Genomic DNA, 24,991 nt, shown 5'->3' on the forward strand with positions numbered 1-24,991 from the left:
ATGTCACACTTGGGTGTCACTAGGAGAAAGGGTGAGGTCTTGGGATTGATTAGAAGTTACGTCGTGCAAATTCTTCATGTTCAGGTGGTGTTTGAAACCATGTGGCCTCGAGTCCAGCAAAGCATTAAGTCTCTAAACAGGAGAGGAAAAGAAAGTCAGTTAGAGCTGGAAAAGAAGAGGACCCAGGGAGGGCAAAGACCACTGAGAGGTACCACATCCCTAAATGCTGTGGGCCAGTCTGAGGTGTCTGAGTCAAGGCCACTGGTTAGCACATTGGGACACTGTGACAGGGCAAGATGAAGGGATTGGAGAGAGATCTGCAGCTGTGCCAGAGCGGGCAGTGGGCAGGTGCGGATCAGCACCAGGGTGGTAGTCAGGGATCCAAGGCTATGAAAAGAAGGCAAAGCACAGTGACGGCCCAGACTCCTGTCACTCTGAACCCAGAATATGTCTTGGGTTGTCCCTTTCCCTCCATTCCTGCTGTCACCATCTTTTTTCAGGGAGCATTATTTCATGTCTGCATTGTCAACAGTAGCCACCAATAGCTTTTCTGCCTTCAGTTTCCTTACTTGCCAGTCTTCTCTGCATTTTTGCTGTGACACTTTTTCTAAATCGTGGATCCTTTTGTCAGAATCAGATGGCTTCACATTGCTGCATATCAGAGTCTGAATCTCCTTGCGTGGTTTCCAGCCCTCCATCCTTCCCTCCTGCATGTTCTCAGTTCTGGGCACAGCTCGCTCTTCGGTGCCTGGTGTTTTCAAGTGTCCGTGCCTGTGCTCACCCCTCTTTCTCCTGCAGCACCCTGCCCACCTCCGTCTTACCCACCAGCGCTCTGGTCCTCCTCCAAGCCCACCTTGAGTCCAGCTCCTCTGATGTGCTCTTCTCTTCTCTTGGTCATAACTCCCGTAACATTTACTTAAAACAAACACAGCAATACTGACATATATTTTAGTTATCTGTGTATTACTTTTCTCTCCTTCACGAGTTTAGGAGACCTTTCAGGGGTCAGGGAATGTGTCTTTTTTATCTGTCCCAGCGCCAGGACCTATAGAGTAGATGCCCTGAATGTTTGCAGAGTGGATGGCACTTGAGCAGCTGGGCAGGCGAGCACCACAAGGCACGTACCCTTGGAGTGGGTAGAGCAGCCAGACAGGCAGGCAGGGAGCTGGTGGAATTGTTGTTATAAATAAAAATCATTCGTTTCCCCTCAAGTAAAAATAGTCATTTTTCCCCCTCAACTAGTATTATTAAGCACCTACTGTATTTGGCACAGTAGGTGATACTAAGCTGTTTGAAATACAGTCTCTTAAGAGTCTTAAGATTTGGTGTACATCGTGGCAGAACAAGGCACAGCTGGCAATAACCATGAGGACAATATAAACAAGTTTCATGGGACTTCAAAGAAGACAGAGCCCGGTGATAACTGAGAATAGGCTTCATGGGGTCAAGGCCATCTGTGCTGGACTACTCGAGGGTGGAGACTGGTGGGCTTGCTGGGTGGGGTGGGGGGAGATGGGCCATGGGGGTGGCTGTTGTGAGGCACATTCCAGTGGAACAGAATGATCTCTCTGTGAGAGTCGGCCGTGTAATCTACGATTTGGAAATGGTGTGGAGTTCCTTTTGATTGGCTCTGAATGGCCTTCTTGAATTAATTGTGCATGTATTCTGTTTGTTTTTCTGTAGGCACAGACCATGAATTACGTGGGGCAGTTAGCCGGCCAGGTCTTTGTGACCGTCAAGGAGCTCTACAAGGGGCTGAACCCCGCCACCCTGTCAGGATGCATAGACATCATAGTTGTTCGCCAGCCCAACGGGAATCTCCAGTGCTCCCCTTTCCACGTGCGCTTCGGGAAGATGGGGGTCCTGCGCTCCCGAGAGAAAGTGGTAAGAGTGTGGGACCCTGTGACCTGGCGCGCTGGCTCTCTCCTTAGAGAAAATCATGGTGTTTCAGGAGTGTCACCTGTCTTGAGCTCGAGACCCAGGTTTTTAGCTCTCTGTTGGAAATGGCTGTTCACTGAATGGACAATTACTAATGCAAATCGTTCTGGTCACTATGGCTGAGTAGATGACTGAAATGCCGGGCATGCACCAGCTATTTGTCATGCTGCTGGGTTTGGTGGGTTGGGCATTCAGATGGAGCAAGGCAGAGGTGGTCTGTCTCTGCTCTCCACTGTCTGGGCCACAGCTGGAAGACTCAAAGGTGGGGGGCTGGCATCATCTGATGACCCACTCCCCTCATGACTAATGGTCAATTCTGGCTCTTTGCTGAGGCTGTGGGCCATACCTACACATCAACACCTCTTCATGTGGTCTGGGCACCTCAAAACATGCAGCTGGCTATGAGGGAGGGCATCTCAAGAGAAAGGGACACTCAAGAGCCAGGGGATGCTGTGTTCTTTCTGTGACCTGCCTTGTAAGCCACACGGTGTCACTTCTGTGGTACTCTGCTGGTTGGGATAATCACAAGCCGCCTGGGCTTAAGGGGAGGGGAACTAGGCTTCGTCTCTGAATGGGAGTGTTAAGGCTCTGGAGGAGCATGTAGGACCAGAAGTGTTGATGTGGCCGTTTTTGGAAAAACCTGTCTGCCACACCAATTGAAAGAAAGGAACCCTTAAAAATAGATTATACGTTTCTTGCCCCTACTAAATGTGGAATTTGCAATGATGTGTTATGACTGGTTCTTTGAGTGAAGTTCAGGAGGAAGCTCTTTGTTGAGAGTGTTTCAAGGATTGCAGCCAACAGCAGACCACAGTTCCAGGGTGTAATTTTAAAGACTGGGGCCGGGGGACATTGGTTGTTGAGTGAACTCTGCCACTAACCAGCTGGGTGACCCTGGGCCAGTTACCCCCCTTTGTTTGGCCTCAGCCCCTCAGCTGGTGGCGAGGAGCTGGTGGTCTTGGGTTCCATCCTGTTCTGACCTCCATCCTTCATGGTTGGGGGCCTGCTCTTCTGAGCCCAGAACCCGTCCAGTGCTCAGGTGGCACTTGTGCTGGATTGGACTGACTGAGTTGTGAGCTACTTTGGGGCTGTATGTGATTAAAGTGTGTCTGTAGAGCTATGGCCACCCTGTGAGGTTTCCTGCTGTGGTGAAGGGAGCTCGTTTTCTCAACCATGTCTTTCCTTCAGGTTGACATCGCAATCAATGGGGAATCTGTGGATTTGCACATGAAGCTGGGAGATAACGGAGAAGCATTTTTTGTTCAAGAAGCTGATAATGATCAGGTAAGGAAGGCTGGTGGTCAAGGTTACCTCCTAGTTTTGAGCGATGCTTATTTGGAGACGAGGCAGAAGTTTGTGTGGAGAAGTAATCCTGGTGCCGGGCTGTGTGGATGACAGCAGCAGAGAAGAGCAGCTGTTCACCTGTCCCGGTGAGCCACACGGGGCACGTGTGCTGGGTCCACACAGGCCCAGCAGCCTTGTCCTGCTTCCGTTTGCTCGATGTCACATACTGGCCCGAACTGTTGTGCAGAGCATGCGGGTTATGCTGGCGTGTCAAATCTCAAGTGGCCGAATGTTCTGATTTTCATTTAGTGAGTGACCAAATCACTTTTATTTTTCATTGTTTTAACTTTTGATTTATTCCATTTTTTCTTTTGTTGCTGATGCTTTTGGTGTTGTATCTAAGAATCAATCTTTTGCCTAATCAAAGGTCATGAAGATTTACCACTGTGTTCTCTTCCAAGACAAACCATGGTTTTTATTCTTCCATTCACTTAGAAAGCCACTTTGAAGGGATCTGATATAGCAATTCTTCAGTGAAATGCACTTGAATTAGTTCCTGTGTGGGAAGATAGCATGATTAGCTCTATGTAGCTCCAAGCTCTAGAACGAATGTCCATAGTTGCAAGTGCAGGACAGAACAGTCACAGGCACTGCCTCCACTTGGCCTGGCCAGGTGTGGGGAGGAGGATCCCAGCGTTCCATTCTGTACCTTCACTGTCTGTAGTTAGTCCGTGGCCATCAGGATCCCTGCCCGTCTGCTCTTTATCCTTATGAAGTGGGAAGGCTGAGAATTATTCATTGGTTCCTAATGGTGCTTTGACAGAAACTCTACCTCAAATGGACAATTGTGTTTTTGACTTCTGTTTGTGCTGGTTTAGACAAATTTTGAGAGCTGTTGAAGCATTTTGGGCTGGAATACCACCCAGGGGTCCTGCTTGGCTGGCCTGATGGGGTGCCTGGGGCAGCGGCTCGAGTCCCACACAGATGCCTCTTATTTTCCTGGGAGGCTGCTGGAAGTTGGGGAGACTGTGTCCTTGTCACCAGCTTGCCACATGATGCCACTCCCTCTGCTTCTGTCTCAATGTACTTTCCTAGCCCTTTCCTTTCTAGTTCTGCAGATGGCCGAGAACCTCCTCTGCCCTTGACCCCATGTCTGTGCTGCTGCTTCATTGGTCCAGCTGAGCAGCTTGGTGAGCCGGCCTCTCACTCTCTTCTAGCCTAAGGCTATGTCCCTCAGATGTGGACTTTATATTTTTATCATAGCTGATGCTCTCTAAATGTATTTGAACTATCAGTGGTGTATTTCTCTTGATCCCCTCTCTTATATATGTACACACACAGACACACACATATTATATTTTCTTGTTACCATGTTTCTCATAATAAATGAATTATTCATTAATACAATGATTGCTATAGATTTTTTGAAAACTGCTGAATGATTGTCAAACAACTATTAAATTGACAGGTTGTGTGTTTTTTCCTTTCGTTCTTAAGAAGAGGGTCAATATCTAATTCCTTGATAGTCACAAGCCTGGATATGCCCTGCGGTAGGCAGGGCTATCAGCTGCTTTTTTGTTTTTGTTTTTTAGATTACTATTATCATCTAATTCAATGCATATTAAAAAATACATACATACACATTCTATCTCATACACACACACACCACCCCCCTAACAATCCCCCCTCGCACACCTACTCCCTCACTGAAATGCAAGATTGAGCCCAGTTCCCAGCATAATGTGATGACTCAAAGCCTATTTTCTTCTTTGCTCTGGATATTCTAGACAAAGTTGAAATCACTGACAATTATATAAATTACTCACTTTGTTATAATTATATAAATGCAGGTTTGAGTACAAAATGGCATTTAATGAATGGTTGACTTTCTGATCTTCTATCGCATTGGGCAGCCAGGTCTCCGGATCACTGTGCTATGACGTTCCGTCAAGCTGCCCTGCAGTGGACCTCCCTGAGGAGTGCTCGGGCTCTTAAATTATCACTGGATGGCCTTTGGCATGTGCCTGCTCTTTATTTTTGTCTTTTCGTGACCGGCACTCAGCCAGTGAGTGCACCGGCCATTCCTATGTAGGATCCGAACCCGCGGCGGGAGCGTCGTCGCGCTCCCAGCGCCGCACTCTCCCAGTGCGCCACGGGCTCGGCATGTGCCTGCTCTTTAAACCCAAACGAAGGAGAGACTCTTTTTTTGAAAATTTGTTCTTGTCTGTAGGAAGTGATACCCATGTACCTGGCCACCTCCCCCATTCTGTCAGAAGGAGCCACAAGAATGGAATGCCAACTGAAAAGGAACTCTCTAGATAGAATAAGAAGCCTGGACACCAACATGCCAGCCCAAGTTATACCTCCCAGTGAGACCCCTTCAAGTGGCTCTTTAGGCAAGAAGAGAAGGAAAAGGAGGAGAAAGTCCCAACTGGATAGCCTGAAAAAAGACGACAACATCAACACGTCTGAAGACGAGGACATGTTTCCCATAGAGATGAGCTCCGACGAGGACATGGAGCCTCTGGACAGCAGCAGGTAGTGCTGAGGGCAGGAAGGGCCTGTGTTAGGACTGGATGCATATTCAGTTTTTAATGATTTTTATAAACTCTTTCTTTTCAGAATTTCTTATTCTTCTGTTATGCGTTTGTGATTGAAGTTTAGAATCATGTGGACCCAGTCTTAGAGTGGTATAAAGATTTGACATAGCTTATAATTAAGAGAGGGTTGGAAACACCAAACCTCCTTGCTGATAGCTGCAGCAGTTGGGAATCAAATAGAGAAACAGGAACTGAGCAAATCAATAGTTCATAAAAAAACACATTTTCTTGAGAACCTATTTATTCTTATTTGAGCACCAGCTGTGTACACAGCAATTGGGCTGATTTATAGATAGGGGCTGAGAGGTGATAGGCTTAGGGTTAAAAATGAATGTAGAACATGCTTAGTTTTCTCTAGAAGCAAACTTTTTCCTTTTAAATTAGAATTAGACCCAAAGTTTAACAGACATTTTTATTCTATTTTTCTTTGCTTCTACCAGTATAGTAAAATTCTGTTTGTATGTGTTACTGTTTTGGCGAAAAATGCCTGTTTTAAAAGATGAAACTCATTTTTAAAGGATATTTGATGTTTAAGATTTTTATGTAATCTGGTGTAATTTTTGATAATTGTTTTTATATCTTGTTTACATAAAGAAGGGATAGGGAACATCAGAAATATCCCCCTGCTTCTCTATTCAGAATAGAATACATTTTTTTCTGTCTAAAAATAAAGATAAATTGGCAATGTCGCCTTTCCTAATATAGCCTCTGATCTGCTCTAGGTTCAGAAACTGGGTAGTTGGGTTTATTACAATCGTCTGTCCCGCATGGCTTTTAATTCCAGAATTTAGTTTTGGGGTGATCTGCCTCTCACGCTTCTGCAAGGTGAAATGTACATGGTGATGATACGATTCCACAATGGGAATTATGAGTGGTGTGATCCTGCGCACGTATACGTCCAAGTAGTTAAACCAAATAATTATAATTTATGATTCAGCCAAAGCGTAAACACACAAACACATTTATATGTTCCTATATCTCACTTTTTCCCTCTGCACTAACTGTAATATGCCTGGGTGTTTAAAAGAGATCATGTTAATCTACAAAACGTTTAGAGATAATCAAGAAAAAATTGGAACTTGACCTTATTATGAACCTGTCTAATGATTCTTTGACTGTAATCTGTTTTTCTCCAGAACTCTTCCTGATGATATACCTCCATTCCAAGATGACGTGCCTATGGAAAACCTTTCCTCAGTCTCAAGTTATCCTCAGTCGGCATCATACCCTAATTCAGATAGAGAGTGGTCACCTAATCCAAGGTAAGCTGCTGTGTGTGTGTCTAAGTGTGTTCTAGTCCTAATTATTTTTGTTTTTATTTGTTTCACTATTTTCTTAGATCTACTTCTTATAACTGACTTCAAATTCACTAGATCAGGACAAGAAGAAAAAATGAACCATAGAGTAGGAGGTAGAGATTCACATTAAAAACAAAATGTGCGGATCATGAACTTCTATCTGATATCATAATCCATCTGCAAATATGGTTCTTAGCTCCCTGGAGTTGATGTTGAAAGGATAAACACTTGTTCAGTTACATCATGCTGATTGTTAACAGGAGAAAAGAGGGTGCCAGAGGCTTTCTTGATACTTAGCCTTAAAGTCAAATTCAAAGACACAGACATTACTTCAGGGGCTGCTGAGGTCATTGAGGGCTGTTAGAATGACTCCTTTCCCCCTTGCTTAATCCATTCTGCTGATTTCAAGAATATTTATTTCCCTGAAATGAACTTACATGTTGCCCTGGAGTTCCAGTAAAAACTTAGAGAACTAGAGTTGCTCAGTGTGCAGATTGCTATCCTGAAAACTCCAGGGATGTTTAAGTCAATGAAACCTGCAAGAATATGGGAGCCCTTCTGAATGGTTTTCCAAAGGACTGGGGAGGGGGCAGATCTGAATTGTGAGTTCTCCACAGCAGCAATATCACCTCAACTGGGATGAAAATTGATTTTTGGGTGGCAAAAAGTCTTAGATATTATAAAGATTTGTGGCCTCTAAAGAACCACAGCACATAACTACATACGCACTGTATCCATGGCATTAAAATTTCATGGTAGTTGAGAGAACTATTAACATCTTAAAATGTTTGGGGTGTGGGGGTGGAGATAATGAAAAAAACGTTGAGAAACACTGACCTAAACAATGGCAACATCCTTTGGTTGTTCTTGTACCTAATGCCTTAGATTTACTTCTGGTTACAGTGGAAGTGTGTGAGCCCCTAGATGCTCTGGTGTGCGACAGTGGGTCATACCAAAAACCAGTCTCATTCAGACACCACTCCTTTTTCCAGTTTGATTGGGGTGATCTCATGAATGAGACAGCACAGGCAGGTGTGTGCTGAAGTTGAGGTTGGAAAAAAAATAGCCATATCCCATACCTGGTTTCCAGCCAAGACTCACAGTGGATGCTAGTCATCCAGAGTGAGGCTGGGGGCCTGTGACGAGGTCCCCTCCTTGAGATCCATCTGCCTCAGACCAGCCCTGTCCAATGGAAACATTGTGATTAGCTACATATGTAATAAAATTTTCTAGTAGCCATATTTAAAAAGTAGAAAGAAACTTGGCCCATTATATCCAAAATATTATCATTTCAACAAGTAACCAATTTAAAAAAATTATTAATGAGATATTTCACATTTGTTTTTTCATGTTAAGTCTTTAAAATCGTTGTGTATTTTACGTGTACAGAACATCTCTATTTGGACTGGCCTCAGAGTGCTGAATAGCTTCATTTAGCTATTGGCTTATGTTGTATAGTGCAGATATAAAACCTTTCTAGAACCTCATACTTTCTTTTCCTAGGTTTGTGGAGATAAACGCTAAGAGGGAAAAACATAGTAATTTAGGAAGGAAATAATGTGGAATGTTCAGAAACCACTGAATAGGTTGAAAAACCTGTTCAAATGCTATACATTAATTTTAAGAATTTAAGAGAAATGTTTTAAACACAACCCTGAGTATGTTTCTCTGTCTTTCATGCTTTGCTTTATGAATCCAGAACAAGGATGGTGTCAGATTATGTAGATCTAACCACTATCAAATGGAATTTTGAATTAGAATAAATAGATACATTTCCTACTGGGAATGATGTATTTTTTTCATTCTAGTTAACAGCACAAATGATCATATCTCTGGATTATGAAGTATGATTAAGCACTAAACTGTGATCAGAGAAAAACAATCTTATGGGCACATGGATGAAATAGAAAGTGAGATGGGTCTTTTGTCAGTTTCCTGTTTTTGTGGTTCAGAAAATTCATGTTGGCTTCTTAGTGATTTCAGCATATGGCCCTCTGCTGTTATCAGAAGCCTAAGTATCTTCATTTTCTGACAGATGTTATTGTTGAGAGCAGTCAATGATTTATGTGAAGTTTAATTTAATTGACCTGTGATTTTTTTTTTTTTTTCTTTCAATGTGTATCACGTGCTGGCATCCAGTAGCCTGGTAGATTGCAAAAGGACCCCCCCTCATCTTGCAGCTGCGGCCAAGGGAGGTCTTTCTAGTTCTTGCCCGCCACAGTCTGCCCACTTCCATGCTTCGGAAAGGTAGAGGAGTTACTTTCCCCACTGGGAGATTTTCCATAATGAAAATTTTGATCTAACTCTTACAAATCGATTTTACCACTAATCAAATTACTTATCAAGAAAATACTACAGATTACATGAAGTGAAAATTTTGATCTAACTCTTACAAATCTATTTTGCTAACTAACCAAATTACTTATGAGGAAAATACCTGTAGATCATTGTTTTCCTTTTATTTTAAGCATTTCTGGATTATTAGATCTTTGTAAAGTCCTAAATTTGACTCTGCGGAAATTAAAGTTAAGTATATAATTCTGCCTAATTCTGTGGAGTGCTTTGAAAAAATAGAATAATGAAATATAGATTGGGAGTATGATCTTTTGTGTCTAGGGTTGTTTGACAAATAAGTTTACAAGATATTTTTAGGATGCACTTTAGATAAGTCAGGTTATTATAAATACTTAAATGGCTTATTAGGCTGTCTGAATAATGGGTTCAGACGTTTTCCACAGCATATCTAGAACAGAATTTTGGAGAATAGCATTGGATGGATCTTAGCTAAGTTTAGATCAAGATTTGTATTTTTGTTTGATGCAGTTGTCTTAGATTTCTGCCTTTATTCCCTCAATTTTGTCCACAGTTTGACCTCCCTACTTTGTGGACTTACATGGTTTACTTTATAAACTTTAGCAAATGAAGCTATGCTTAGTTTCTACATAGAAAACTTTTCTTCTTTTTGATTGCAGAGCCAAACCTCAGCATGTACTTCATTCAGAGGTCACATGTGCAGAAGAAAGGCCATTTTAAAATGAGCGAAGCAAATTATAAACAGTTTTAACTAATTTGCCTAATTGAGACTGTCAAAAATACTGAAAAATATTATAAGGCTAATAAATATGTATGAAAATCAATGACCTTGTAAGCTTACTTTTTTGAACAACCCTTATCTTAAAAGTCTAATATTTGATTGTGAGGCATTTTGGAATCATCTTTCTGATAAATTACACTCAGTGCTGGGACGTCTTTTCCCCAGCTCATCTTCAGTCGCTCTGAGTTCCCCCGACGACCACTCGCCAGGTGTGCTTGTGTATTTGTGCACAGACTCCTTTTGGGAGGGGCTGCTATGGCGTAAGTGGCCAGCATTTATCCTAGTGGCATATCTGATGTGAGAGCTAGCTCACAGCTTTCACACAGGGCTTCGTTCTTTACAAACCTGAATGCCTCTATGTGGTCCCTATGGCTGTGGTTTTCATGAAAGGACTGGAATGTCAGGGGCCCTGGTGTTGGGAGGAGCTACTGGACCGCTGTGATCGGCATTTTCATTCGTCTAGAGGAGAGGTCCGCAAGCTGTAGCCTGTGGGCCAAATGTGCTCGCCACCTGCTGTCGTAAGGTGGTATGGTGCACAGCCTATTTGTTTACATGGTGGCCAGGGCTGCTTTTCTGCTACAGTGGCAGAACTGAGCAGTTGTGACAGAGCTTCTGTAACCCACTCAGCCCAAGATATTTACCACTGGGCCCCTTACAGAAAAAGTTTGCCCTGCTCTAGAGCAAGCTTAGCCTAGAGGCTTATTTAATTAGTGGCAGTGGGTAGGACAATTTATTGCTCCAAAGAATTTATAACAAAGTATAGTTTACATTTCATGTGATACAACATAATGGCAAGAGCTTTTTAAGCCGATGCCTTGATGTTTGGGTACGGCACCGTTGAGGGTAGGAAGCCAGTTGTGACGGGCTTCTTCTCTGATGTGTCTCTGGAGAAAGAGTGGGTTCAGGTCACAGTTGTAGGTACAAAGGACCCTCGCCGGAGGCCATAGTGCTCCCTTTTCCCATGACACTGGTACTGAACATGTGACTGTGGATGCTTCAGTTCCCCAGTGGAGAAAGGCATAATTGTAGAGCAGGAGGAAGCAGGGGAGGATGAAAGGCACTGAACTGTTTCCCACTCAGACGTGTGGGGCGCCCAGCGTGCCTCTTTGTGGGACTGCTCCTTGAGCGGCAGAAACTGCATGTGTGTGTGTGTGCGTGCGTGTGTGCGTGCGTGCATGCATGTGTGTGTGCGTGTGTGTGTGCGTGCGTGCGTGCGTGCGTGCATGCGTGCATGCATGTGTGTGCGTGTGTGTGTGAAGTGTCCCGTTGTATAACCCCTCACGGTGGGATGTCTCAGGAGCTTCCTCTCCATGGACAGGCGGAATAGAGTGAGAGGGCTGTCCCTTAGTTACAAGCCATTTAGATGGATTGGTGGCCAATGGGCACCACGGGAGATGGGCCCAGCGTGTGCACTCCTCCGTGTGACAGGGAGAGGCAGTGTTTTGTCTGTTTGCTTCAAATGGCTTGACTAGAGAAAGCTGGGATCACTTTAGCCATTAAGGGGACTTATTTGTTGGAGACAGCTTGCGTATCATTGTGAGCTCTCCTTGTATTGACAGGAAAGTTGTATTCAGTTGGAGCTGCAGTCTAGCTCACGTAGATGAATGAGACCAAGCGTGTCAATGGGAGGTTGATTAAGAGCATAGACAGATGAGGTCTGTGCACGAAGGTGTAAAGGAAAATTGTGGCAGCTTTGTTTCCTGCTTCATTTGAAAACCCTGCCATCTTCCTCTAGGCAAAATGATGCAGGAGAATAAAGACAAGAAATTAAATATTTTGTGATGTAATAAATAATTACAATAATTATGGTTGTAAATAAATTATGGTGGTAAATAATAAATATTTCTACATATGGTTTAGAGTACTGTGAGAATCTCGTAGATGAATTGATGACTTTTGGGTGGCTACTCTGGTTGCACAGAAGTAAGTTTGTTTGCGTCTTAAGATTAAAAATATAGAAAATTGAGGTGAGAGAACATGTTACAACCACGTAAAAGCTGGCTTGAGGATTAAATGTGGTGATGTTATACCAGAATGAGCCTAAGCAGATTGGTGAGGCCTTTGAAGCATTACTGGAATATCTAATGCTTTAGAAAATCTCAACCTGAAGGCTCCTGCCATGTTATCGAGTTTATTTGTGGTATCTGGCATTTGTGGTAAAGTTGGCATGTGATACAATTTCCCTGTTTTCAAAGCAAGGACAGATTTACAAATATTGTAAATATAGATTGTAATGGGTGCGTGTCGGAGTTGGCCAGGGCGGCACTTTTGCAGCCGTCTGAGTTGAGACACTTGATCGGAAGTTGAGAGTGTAGATAAGAGCTCAGAGTGAGGGGGGCGCAGGGAAGGATGGTGGTTTTGAGTAGGAACGAACTCTCCTTTTCCTTTCTTTTTTTCATCTCTCTTTTTTCCAGTATTCCTTTTCTAGCTACTGCTTTTTCTCACCTTCTCTACTTTGAATTTGGCAGAAGGCTGGGGCCCGTTACCCACTCGGGAGCACCTTCCACCCGGCTGTGTGTTGCGTGGACCCCTAGTGGCCAAAGGGGGGATATACGATGAAGCCATGCTCGTAGGAAGTGACCTCTTGGGGGTGTTTCTGGGCTATTTGAACTATGATCTGGGCCAAAAACATTTTTAAAAGTTCCTTTTCCCACCTTAACCATGGGTTTGTGTTTTTTTAAGTCCTTCAGGTTCCAGACCTTCAACACCTAAAAGTGATTCAGAATTGGTCAGTAAATCCATGGACAGGACAATGCAAAAGAATAACCTAGAAATGCTTTGGCTTTGGGGAGAATTGCCCCAAGCTGCAAAGGTAAGCCTTTTTTCTCAAGTCTGCTGTACACTGAAGATTTCTAACCTATCTTAACTCATATGGAATTAGTATTATATCATACCCAAGGAACACAACTACCAGGAGATATAGGTAAATGAAAATGTATTAAAGGTCAACCTTGAGCACCAGAAGTGCTTTTTGTTTTTTGCATTATTAACTTTATAAAGAGGTCTCATTGCATTTATGTATTTTTAAAATACAAGACTACTCTTAAGAGCTACATTTTATATCACAACTAAGTGCAAGTTAGATTTAAGAAATACAACTTATGCACAAATCCTGCTGTCTTGAAGCCGTAAACAAAAATACCTCCCAGCTCTTACTTCTGCGAGGTCAGTGACAACTGGAGAGAAGCCACGAGAGGAGAAGTGTGGAAGCTGGGCCCATTGACAGAAAGGCTGAGTGTGTTGTGAAAGCCGGAATCCACATGTTCTTGTGTCCCTCACACAGAGAAAGAGACATCTCGGAGAGCATCGGGAGGGAGAAAGGCTAAAAATAGAGCAGAAATGAAAGATTTGGGCCTCATGAGTGAATAAAATCAGGAAATTTTAAGGCTTTGATTCATCAAGTAGTATTTTTGGTCCCTCATGGCTGGTGGGGCCCTGAATTTTACCTTGCAGGGTTCTCCACAAGAAATAGAGAGCAGTTAATACTGTAGAGAGAACGACCCCCTGGGAAGCAAACTGGCCTGGCTTTGAATCCCCACTCTACCACCTGCTGTCAGGGTGACTTTGGGCAAATCAGTGGACTTCCCTGAACCTCAGAGTCTTCATCTGTAAAGTGTGAGAAAACAATAGATACTGCTTAGAGTTGTTGGGAGGTTAAAAGGGATCATGTGTGTGAAGTGTCTGGCACATTTAAGGCCTCTGAATATTTGATTTCTTTCTCCTTGGCCGAGCCACATACTTGCTGAGCCCTCAGTGTGTCTATTTGGGAAATGCACTGAGTTCACATGTAGGCACATAATTGGTACAGCAGATGGGATTCTAAAAACATGAAATGAGCACGAACTTGTCTTTCAAAAAATTTTATTTCATATTCCAGTGTACTACAAGCATCTCAAATTATTATATTACAAGCTTTTTTGAAAAAATATCATAAGGTCCTTATAGGATGCCACAGCTTTTTGCATCCCCAGTAAATGTAGTACAAATAAATGAGTAACTGTGTGAATGAAGATTGAAAGCATTCCTACTGAGTAAAGATGGGCAGCTTTTTGGAGAGGAAGTCTGTTGAGGCTAGTTGTGGATCCATCCCCTTTCTAGGTTATATTTAGCTTTCATGGAAAATGCTGAACTCTCTGTCCATGGTTATAGCAGTGACCCAGCTAACTACCTTTACGAATTCATGTCATTAGTTGCTGAAGAAACAATATGAAAGTGCAAACTCATCACTATTACTGGCAAAACAGTTCTAACCACAGTGTATTGCAGCATTATTTTTCATTTGTAATAGAGTCTGTGAGATCAGATGTAGAAGTGAATACCATCTCCCCTCTTTCCAGCTTATAAATTGCATTTCAGGTTTTGTTTGAATAAATCTTTTCTACAAGTGGAAATTCCTTTGAGGGGTAGAATCAGAAACACTGATTTCTCACCCATGTGAACCACTTACCCACATTTTGGGAATAAACTTTATTGAAATACAACACGCATAGAGAGGAATACACAGATTGTGCTTAGCTTAGTATATTTTCCCATGTGGACATGTCCATGCAATTTGCACCCAAATTGAGAAGCAGGATAAGATCAGCAACTTGGAAGCCCCCACCTTTTGCAGTTACTGCTCAAACTGACCTCTCTGCCCCCTCAGTAAACATGGCCTTGACTTCTGACAGCAGAGATTAGTTTTGCAAGATTCACCCATGTTGTCGTGTGTAGTTGTAATTCATTTATTCTCATCACTGCGAAGTGTCCCACTGTGGGAATATACTTCCCGTTCTGCTGGTGGACTTTTGGGTTGCTTCTGCTGGTTGGTCATTACTAGTCTCTATTTGTTGGCCGTTACTCACTTCTATTTGGCAGTTGATGTTTTATGTGAAAGTTCATTTGCTTTGCAACTAATATTCTCGGTTTCCGGATCCTGTTGGTAGGTGACCCCTGAGGTTTGAAGTCTCCATCACGGACTGTTAATTGATGTCTTCTTGTTCTCCTTTGCTAACTCTCTTTTTTTTGTTTGCCTGTGCTCTGACCATCTTTCTCTTTTCTTGTTGATCTAGTCGACTTCTCCGCACAAGATGAAAGACTCCAGCCCACTGAACAGTAGAAAAACGTGTGAGAAAATTCACTTTCAGGCCATTCACAGTGAATCTTCAGATACCTGCAGTGACCAGTCACCAACATTGGCTGGGGGGCCACTTTTAGACCAGAACAAGTCTCAGATGGAAATGCAGTTTGTGAATGAAGAGGACATGGAGGCCTTGGGAGCGACAGCCCTGCCTTTACCTATGATTGAAGAGCTCAAAGCCCCCTCTGCCAGTGTCGTGCAGATGGCGAACAAGACGGATTCTCCTTCCAGGAGAAAAGGTGTGAAGGCTGTGTCTCCCGGCTCTTTCTGTGCACACTTGGCAGTCACTGTACAGACTGCAGTTTCTTCTTTCCAAAGTTCAAAACAAATCAAGGTAGAAACTGATCCACGACATCCGTCATGTTCCATGTGTGTCCTTTGGCTGAGTAAATCATCAGAATTTAGTCATAGAAAATCAGACATAAGGAGGCCTTGGAGGTCGCGTAATGAACCTCCTCATTTTACAGATTGGGGATGCTGGGAGTGGGGGGAGTTCCATCCTTGTAAGCACCCTCGTGGGACTCCATAAATGGGACTTTTATTTTTTATTATTTGATTGGTTTTTGTTTTTGGCAGCTGGCCGGTAGAGAGATCTGAACCCTTGACCTTGGTGTTATCAGCACTGTGCCTGCCCTAACCCACTGAGCTATCCGGCCAGCCCTGTAAGCGGGGCTTTTAGATAGTTGATTATTAAGCTAATCTTGGCTGCCTCTTCCCTCGCCCTGAGATGCTCTCTAACCCATTGCCCTGGCTTAATTTCTGCATACCATTTATCACTATTTCAAATTATCACTAGTTTGTTTATTTGCTTTGCCTGATTATGCTTTATGAGATCAAGAATCTTTCCTCTCTGGTTTCCCTTTTTATCCTCGGTGCTTACCTAGTGGTTGGCACATAGTAGGTGCTCCGTGAATGTTAGTTTAATGCACACCTGGCTGCATGTCAGTAGTGGTGATGTCAAGCCTAATCTTCGTTAGCCAGGCACCTTCGTGCACTTTTCTAGATTTGTATGAACCAGTCACGTAATTCTCTGCTAGAAGTAAAGAGGAAGTCTGAGAACAAGGTGTGCAGTGACTGACAATGCGCAATTTAGGACACTGTGCCTTGGAGTATTGATGGGGAAGTGCTTAATGAAAGCTTTTATCATTTCCCAGTAATGACTATAATAATGCTAAAGGAATAGCTTCAGCCTGTCCAGTGCTGAGTACACTTCAGGCACTTTGCAGATGGGGAGGCAAGGCTCTGCAGTGATGTAACTTGGTCAGGGCCACACAGTGTGACGGGCCAGTGTGCAGACCTGGGCTGTCTGGCTCTCCAGTGCTGCATGGCCCCTGCCAGCTGCTGCAGTTCTCGGGCCCGTTGGGGCACTTGGAGCGAATCTGCACCTGCTTCAGTGCTGTTTCTAGAGCTCCAAGTCTGAGGTGGTTTCTGGAAGAGCGGTTTTCTGACGTGATCCATTTACTCTTTTAGATAAAAGAAGTCGACATCTCGGTGCTGATGGCGTGTACTTGGATGACCTCACAGATATGGATCCTGAGGTGGCCGCCCTGTATTTTCCCAAAAAGTAAACTTTCTTCCTGTTCCTCACATCATTTTCTGTAATGTGAACAGCGGTCTGCGTGCCTCCAGTGTTCCCTTACGTTAGATTAGAAAGTGGGTAAGAAGAGGCAGTGGGAGGCTCACATTTTACTGTGAAAAGCCACCAGTAAAGGCTGTCGGCTGTCCTGGTGGACGTGACTGTGTGTCTCTCCGTGTGCGCAGGCACGCGGCCGGCTGGTGACGAAGCTGACAGGATGTCACGGTGGCCGGTGGCCCACAGCCCAAATAAGCGGCAGCTGTGTGGCCCCTTCCCCTCCCCAGTGGAGAGTCCCCCATGGCCCCTGGGCACCGTCCTCTTGCCCCTGTGACTGGGGAGGGTCACAGCAGGGACAGCGGCCTCTCAGGATAGCAGCTTTCACAAGGGTGTATTCCACGTGGGGACACGCGGTGGGCTGGGGACATTTGTTCTCTCTCCCGAGGAATCACTCAGCTTCTCTGCTTTGTCGTGGTGCTTTAATGAGAACTGTGTCGTTTGCTGCTGTGAGGGCAGCAGCCTGCCACAGTCACTTGGTGTCGAGAGAAGGGAAATGATCAGAGCATCTTTCGCTTTTCCTCCTTGCAGCGGAGACCCTTTGGGGCTCGCCAAACACGCCAGCGACAGCGGAGCCCGGTCAGCCAACCAGTCCCCGCAGTCCATGGGCAGTTCGGGCGTCGACAGTGGCGTGGAGAGCACCTCGGACGGCTTGAGAGACCTGCCGTCCATTGCTATCTCCCTGTGCGGGGGCCTCGGGGACAACAGGGAGATAACGCGAGGTACGCGGCGCGCGCCGACAGCGCCCTCGTGTGGCCGCCGGTCAGAAGGCGCCGAGCTCGGTGCTGCTCGTTAGAAGCAGCTTGTCCCTGGGGCGCGGTGAATGGTAGCGCAGGTGACTCAAGATTGCTCGAGCACAGGTGTCTCTGGCCTGCAGTTAGCTGACCTCAGAGTTCTGTTGGGCAACAACAGGGCCGTCTGGCCATTCCGTGCGCCGGCCAGTGCTGCAGAGGTGTCCTCCAGGAGCCTGCAGTCGGGTGGGAATGTCACTGTTATCAAAATAGAGTGTGTTGGCAGGGTGTGAGAAGTGCTCTGGGTCTCGGAGGAGGGAAGGAGGTCCGAGTTTGTCTGAGGCAGTGCGGGAATGCTCCCAGCTGGATTGTTAGGGTGGGCTTAGGTGATCAATTCATGGCATCTGCCCTAGTCGTCACAGTGGTTTTCCAGAGTCTCATGACAGGTCCGTGGTGAAGAGTGCCCAAGACCTGTGGGCCCCCTCCCCACCTTGCAGTCAGCAGTTATCCACTGATACATTCTTGAACTAGACTTATTGTCCTGCGGTCCTCCCCCACCCCTTCCCCACCCTTGCTTTCTCTTTCCCATCCCCACGTGCTCTGGAGGTCGTACACTTCCTCCCCACGACTCGGGAGCCACCACCGTTTTCCTTGCCACCCAGGATGCCCGTCTCTGTCCTGCAGTCCCTGTAAGGCTGGATGAACTGCTTGTCATACCAAGCCTGGGGCCTCTCGTTTGGGACTTCCTCAGACTTGCCCCGGCCTCGGTTCCTTTCTGTGCAGACACTGCCCCCCAAACACATGGAAGCCCCTTTGCAAGTACGTCTCATGGGCTCGTCTGCACAGTTAGAAAGCGTGAACTGCCCCTTTGCAAGTACGTCTCATGGGCTCGTCTGCACCGTTAGAAAGCGTGAACTGCCCCTTTGCAAGTACGTCTCATGGGCTCGTCTGCACCGTTAGAAAGCGTGAACTGCCCCTTTGCAAGTACGTCTCATGGGCTCGTCTGCACAGTTAGAAAGCGTGAACTCGCAGAAAACATTTGTGCATGAGCAAGTGAGAAATAGGCATGTTTTTTTGAACCTAATTTTCTTTTTATTTTTCACATATCCCCTATGATTGCTGTCACAGATGCCTTTTTGGAACAGGCTGTGTCATATCAACAGTTTGTGGACAACCCTGCTATCATCGATGACCCCAATCTTGTGGTAAAGATTGGGAATAAGTGAGTACCTCTCGAAAGCGGTTTTGGCAGTAGCGTGATACCATCTCAGCTTCATTTTTTCAAACACGGAGACCTAGACATTAAACCTTAGAAATACATAAAACAGAGCCTGTGTTAAGCTTCATTACTGTCTCTTCAACTATTAGCAAAATTTAGTGTTCCTGTATACTGATAGGCTGAGGTAACTGTCAGTCTTGTGGGTTTTTATACTCATCTGTACCAGATTTTGTAATTGAACGTGCGCAGTGACAGCACTTGGCCTGTGGGACTTGGACCCCATATATAGGGTTGAGTATCCTGAATCTGAAAATTCGAATCTGAAATGCTCCAGAATTCGAAACTTTTTGAGCTCCGACATGATGCCCAAAGAAAATGCTCATTGCAGCATTTCGGATTCCAGATTTTTGGATCGGGGATTTTCAACTGGTAAGTATGGTGCAAATATTCCAAAGTCCAAAAAATCTAAAATGTGATACACTTCTTGTCCCAAGTTTTTCAGGTAAGGGATACTCAAACTGTGTAACAGAGTAGCCTATGTATCTACCCCTTTAAAAACCTTCATTATCTGAAGTCGAGGGATATGCAGGTGTTTTTGCAGACTGCTAGCAAACTTTCCTCCCTAAGCGGAAGTCATGGATGTTTTGCTTATTAACTTAGGTTACCTAGTTGCCTTGTCCTTGAAACGAGGCAAGAGATGCCGCAAGCTTGTTGGTGGTTTGGGGCTGTGGCTGCATAGTGGCATTTGGGCTGCTGTCTGGCTGGCAGCTGGTGTCTCCCAGCGTGTCTGACTATTCAATCTGCTGCCGTGGCTGCTGCTGGGCCCTCCATGTGCCACGGGGGTTAGATGGGGAGGGGAGCCACTGCATGGGTGGGAAATGCGGGGAGCAACAGTATAGGGCTCCTTAAGGACCTCTGTGGGGTTCTGGAGCTTTCCATGACTGCTTCGCATGACATTAGAAAGATTTTCAGTCTGAGCCTTGGTCTTTTGACAGGTATTTCATTGTTTTGTGTTAGATATTATAACTGGACAACAGCAGCACCTCTACTCCTGGCAATGCAGGCCTTCCAGAAACCTCTGCCAAAGGTGAGCTTTAACATGAGAAACAAAAAGGGATGCTAAAAATGATGGACAGATTAATCTGGGTGGTTGGAATTTAACTCTTACTTTAGAAACCACAAAGTTAATGACATTGTGCTCTTTTGAAGTTCATGAGCATATATGTCAGGAGTTTCAGATCTTTCTCTCTTGCACCTTGAACATCTTTTCTCCTCCTTCTTATTAAGGCAAAACCTCCTGGTTGTAGTAGTGTGGACCAAGGGTCCCTTTCCTAACACCTGTCATGCTAGGGACACAGGTGGGGGCACAGCAGAGGGAAGCCAAGTGAGGATGAGGGGGCAAGCGTGCCACGTTGTAGGGTTGGAGCAGGCAGCAGGGTTGGGTGCAGAGTGGCAGTGCACCAGGCCCCAGGCCCTAGCGCTAGCCTCAGGCATTGCTCAGCCAGGGAGCCAGCCCTGTGCCTTATTCTTGGAGGCAGGAGCCAGTTCAGGACCTGGGTGGCTCATAGTCCACAGGTGAGAGGAGGGCAGATATGCCACCTGCCAGCCCACAGTGTCCTCATCCTCCCCTGAACGATATGCTGGACACTCAGCCTGGAATTGTTAATTTTTTCCTTGTTGGATCTTCCTGTCACATTATACGTTATTTTTGCTGCAGAGACCCAGCCTTAGACTTGGTTTTTTCCTGTGTACACTTGGCAAGTACTTTGTACAGCTGAGGATAGTATAGTCTGCCAGGTGGGCTGAGGCTCTTGAAGGTCTCGTCTGACCTTGTTGAGCCTGTGCTGCTTGCTCCTTCATGGTTGTGTGTGTGTGCTGTGATGTGGGCTGTGGCCTCATCTCTGGTGGCACGTTATCTGTGAGCACTCTGTGGACTGGGCTGAGGGCACGTTCTCCAAAGTGATTTTTGTTTTGTTCCTACCAGGTTCCTCCTAGTATTCATAGCCTGGGATAAATTGTTATGTTTCTCAGCTCTTACAAATCAATAAGAAAAAACACCAGTGTAACAGAAATATAGTTAAAGGATTAAGTTTACAGAAAAATAACTACACATGGTTCCAAAACTTAAAGAAATTAGTTCTTACGATATGCATGCTAAAATCTTTTTATAGGTATAGTTAGTAATTTTTTGACACTACTTATGGTGTTTCTGTAACATAGAAATAATTTTTATATGTTGAATTTGTCAATCTTATCTTTTATGGCTGTTAGGTTTTGTATCACACTTAGAGTAGCCCTGCTTTTCCCCATTTCCAAAACTTGTGAAAATATGGCCTGTGTTTTCTTCTAGTACTTTCTTTTATTTTAAATCTGTGATCCATCTAGATTTTATTTTGAGAGTAATGGGTATCAGGAACCAAAACAATTTTCTTCTCAGTTATTGAATTGGTTAGGATGCTTTTGGTTGTGAGAAACAGAGTGATAAAAGTGGCTTAAATAACAGGGGTTTATTATCTCACCTAAGGAGAAGGTTAGAGGTTGGTAGTTTCAGGCTTGATCACTTTGGGCTACCATCGCTGTGATTTCCTTGTCTCTTCCTTTATGGTCACACAATGACCGCTCTACATGTCATTTCCTTATGTGGCCATGTCCAAAATAAGAAGGGTGGGGCAGGTTTCTCATATTCCACTGGCCTAAACTTGGTCACTCGGTCACCTCTAAAGCAGTGGCTGGCGGAACAATGGAATGACTATGAATGGCATAGACCAGTCACAATTGATCCTCTGGAGCTGAGCCTGCCCTCCCTGAACGTATTCCAGGCTGATTCTTGATGAATGGAGCTTTGGATCTGTTGGCAAGAAAGAAAGCTCCAGGGTCTCACATAGCTACTTAATCATCCCAGTACTGTTTGTTAAATAACCCTTTCCCCCACTGATAGCCAGTTACAACTTTATCATCTATTAAATTTCCCCATGAATTTAGATGCGTTTCTAGACTTCTGTCTTCTGTTCCAGTGGTGTGTTTACTCATGGACCAATACTGCTTTCTTTTAATTATTATAGCTTTTAAATATATTTTAATGTATGGCTTATGCCTACTATTCCTCTTCTGTCTGAGAATTTTCTTGGCTGTTTTGTTTGTTTTTCAAATGAACTTTAGAATTAGTGTGCCTAGGTCTGAAAACAATCCTGTTCATTTCTTTTTTTTTTTTTTGAATTGGGGGTTTGTTACATTTGTTAGGGGAAATAGGGTAAGCGACATCTGTACGGATTGTCCTATTCAGGAACAAGGTGTGCGTGGTTTGCATTTTAGTTCACTCAGGTTTTCTCTTGTGTCAGGGATCTTTTAAGTGATGAAAAGAAGCATACCTCAGGCTAACTATGAATTACTGATCTGTCCATCTATGTGGAACCTGTGAAGTTGAAAGACTTCAATCTTTCTTTCCTGGCTAGCTGAGGTGTCAGCTACGTGAAAGTTCTGTAAACTCAGGAGGGGAAATGAGATAATATTTACCTTGGTCCTGGAATTAGCATCAAGATAGATATTTTGTTCCTTGAAAATACTTGGAAAATGATTAATTCATGTATAATCTCTTCCCATCATACTTTGACTTATTTGGGGTAAAAGTATGAATTTTCTTTTTAATGCTTGAGATTTTAAATGTATTAATGTCAAAATTTGGAAATTTACGTTTACTAAAAAGTCCTGTGCATCTTCTCTTTTGTTGAAAACCATTTTATTCCATACCTTGTATTAATCATTTCATACTTTATTTTATAATCATCATATTGGGGGTAACAGTATCTTAACCAGTTAGCCACTTTAGTTTGAAAAGTTCTGATCTAACTAATCACTAATGATTTTTAATGCTTTCTTTTTTGTTGTTGTTGTTTTGTGTTGTATTTTCTATTTTATTTGTTGTTCGTTTTTTCCTTTAACATCTTCTTAAGTCTTCATGCTTAAGTTACCTTACTGTAATTTTGGATGCCATTAGGTTTTGCATTTCTAAAATTTTTAATCCGCAAATAGTATGTTGTGCTTTCTCTGTTTTTGTTTTTTAATCTTACTTTAATTTGCATGTTTTTCTTTTGATTTGAATGTGCTAAGTTGATCTTTTTTTGGTTCCATTATTTATGTTACCATCCATTTAAAACAGGCCACTGTGGACTCTATCATGAGGGATAAGATGCCCAGAAAGGGAGGAAGATGGTGGTTTTCATGGAGGGGAAGAGGCACCACAGTCAAAGAGGTGAGCACAGAGGACGAGACAGTGTCCGTACTCAGCACATTCTGGTTTTGTGAAGTGAAGTGTATTTTCATGCACTTATGTCAGAGGAATAAGCATTGGCCGTGACACTGAGTTTCCATGGGCCTCCGAGCAGGGGCCCCCAGAACGTGGGGAGGTCGAAGCAGGCTGAGGAGACAGCAGAGTGGGGCTCGCCTGCTGGCTGTTACCTGTTCATCAGGAGGCCAGGGTCAAGTCCTTCCTGCTCCGTAACACGTCTTCATCTGTAAAAAGAAAGGGCTCAGCCTGATATTAGCTTTTTAAAAACTTAAATATCTTCCTGCTGCTGGTGAGGACAACTTTAACAAGGTGTACCTATAGCTATAGACTAATTCTCATCAGCCATTTCACAAAGTGACATATGTGGCTTTGGTCCTGTCTCTGTAGATGCCTGTAATTTCTCAGATATTTGTCGACCTCTCAGCCTGTTTCCTGAATCACTGTCTTCGCTGGCGTCTGGGCCCCTGATCACCTGGCTTTCCTCCCACTCCCTCTCTGGCTGCTTCTCCTCTGGCATAACCCCCTCTGTGCGGGCATTCTCGGGGTTGTCTCAGGGCCTTCTCTTCTGGTTTTATACCTTATAAACAATCTCACCCATGGCAATCTCACCCATGCCCATGTGGGTGACTCCATTTTTATTTCCATACGAGACATTGTTTTGTATCCACGTCCATCTATCAAATGTCCAGCTAAGGAGACATCTCCACATGGATGCTTCAAGGCGTTTCTAACTCCTTTCTAAAATTGAACTCACGATATTCCTATTTGATTGTACATATCTGTGAGGTACTGTGTTGAATATCAATACGTGTGTGCAATATGTGGTGCTCAAATCAGGATAATTAGTATATTCAGCATTATGCAATGTCATCATTTTTTGTGGAAAGTTCTTCCTTGGCTGGAGCCATAGTGAGAAAATGGCATCACTGTCCGTCTACAGGCTGGACACCTCCTTTTTCCCTGTCTCCCTACACTGAGTTCTACCAGTTCACCATCTTAAATATTTCTCAAGTTTGTCCATTTCTCTAGCTCCACTCCCACAACTCTGAGCTACCATCATCTCTCCCAGAGTTGCTTCCCAATGATCCGTTTGCATCCACTCTTGTCCTCTCTTCCGCATTCTCTGTACGGTAGTTGGACTGGCCCACTTAGGGTACTGCTTATAGTTACATTGCTTCCTGCTTACGACCTTTTAGTGGTTTCCCAGGGCTCTTATCAGGAAGACCAATGCCCTCGACACATCTTCAGCACTGGTACGTTCCAGCCCCTGACTTCCCCCTCTCTCTTTAACCTCATCTTTGCCGTTCTCCCCTGTGCTTTAGCTTCACTGGCTGAAAGTGCATTCCACCCCAGGGCCTTTGCATATATTATTTTTGGTTTTTTTTGCCAGGTGTTCTTGGGACCTCTCTTACCCCCTTAACTTAATTAACTAGTAGCTCAGGTCGTCCTTTCTCTGCAGATTAATCTGGTCCTCCTCTGTTCTGTGCTCTCATAGCCCTGCCTGTGAACTTCTACATAAATTGTTAGAGTTTATAATTATATACTTATCCGTATGACTATTTGATTACCATCTTGTTTCCTCTCCAGAACCTCAATTCTCTGAAGGCAGAGACCATATATGGCTTTGATTTCTTGGGTAACCCTGGTGCCTGTATTAGACCCAGAGTAGGGGTGTGACAATTGTTTGTTGAGGGAATGATTATTACTTGTGGAATGTGGTGTGCAGAAATTACAAGGACAACAGTCAAGTTGGTTATTTTAATAGTAAATGAAACCCAGCTTACTCTATTTAT

At 44.2% G+C, this 24,991-nt stretch overlaps 1 protein-coding gene across 4 annotated transcripts in view; it reads left to right on the plus strand.

Moving 5' to 3' along the window:
* The window catches only part of LPIN1 (lipin 1), a 95,208-nt gene that overhangs the window by 42,284 nt on the left and 27,933 nt on the right, over positions 1–24,991 (plus strand). For 3 of the 4 annotated variants that reach the window (XM_063077887.1, XM_063077889.1, XM_063077890.1), the window contains exons 2-13: positions 1,684–1,884; positions 3,127–3,222; positions 5,453–5,760; positions 6,959–7,084; positions 9,260–9,367; positions 12,897–13,026; positions 15,266–15,572; positions 16,804–16,897; positions 17,495–17,685; positions 18,823–18,916; positions 19,931–20,000; positions 23,070–23,162. In XM_063077887.1, coding sequence (XP_062933957.1) covers positions 1,693–1,884; positions 3,127–3,222; positions 5,453–5,760; positions 6,959–7,084; positions 9,260–9,367; positions 12,897–13,026; positions 15,266–15,572; positions 16,804–16,897; positions 17,495–17,685; positions 18,823–18,916; positions 19,931–20,000; positions 23,070–23,162 — 1,809 coding nt within the window. In that variant the 5' untranslated portion in view covers positions 1,684–1,692. The remainder of the gene's footprint in view (positions 1–1,683; positions 1,885–3,126; positions 3,223–5,452; positions 5,761–6,958; positions 7,085–9,259; positions 9,368–12,896; positions 13,027–15,265; positions 15,573–16,803; positions 16,898–17,494; positions 17,686–18,822; positions 18,917–19,930; positions 20,001–23,069; positions 23,163–24,991) is intronic. The other variant, XM_063077888.1, reaches the window with a different exon arrangement.

The sequence above is a fragment of the Cynocephalus volans genome, chromosome 14 (assembly GCF_027409185.1).
Source record: "Cynocephalus volans isolate mCynVol1 chromosome 14, mCynVol1.pri, whole genome shotgun sequence".
Classification (NCBI taxonomy): Eukaryota; Metazoa; Chordata; class Mammalia; order Dermoptera; family Cynocephalidae; genus Cynocephalus; species Cynocephalus volans.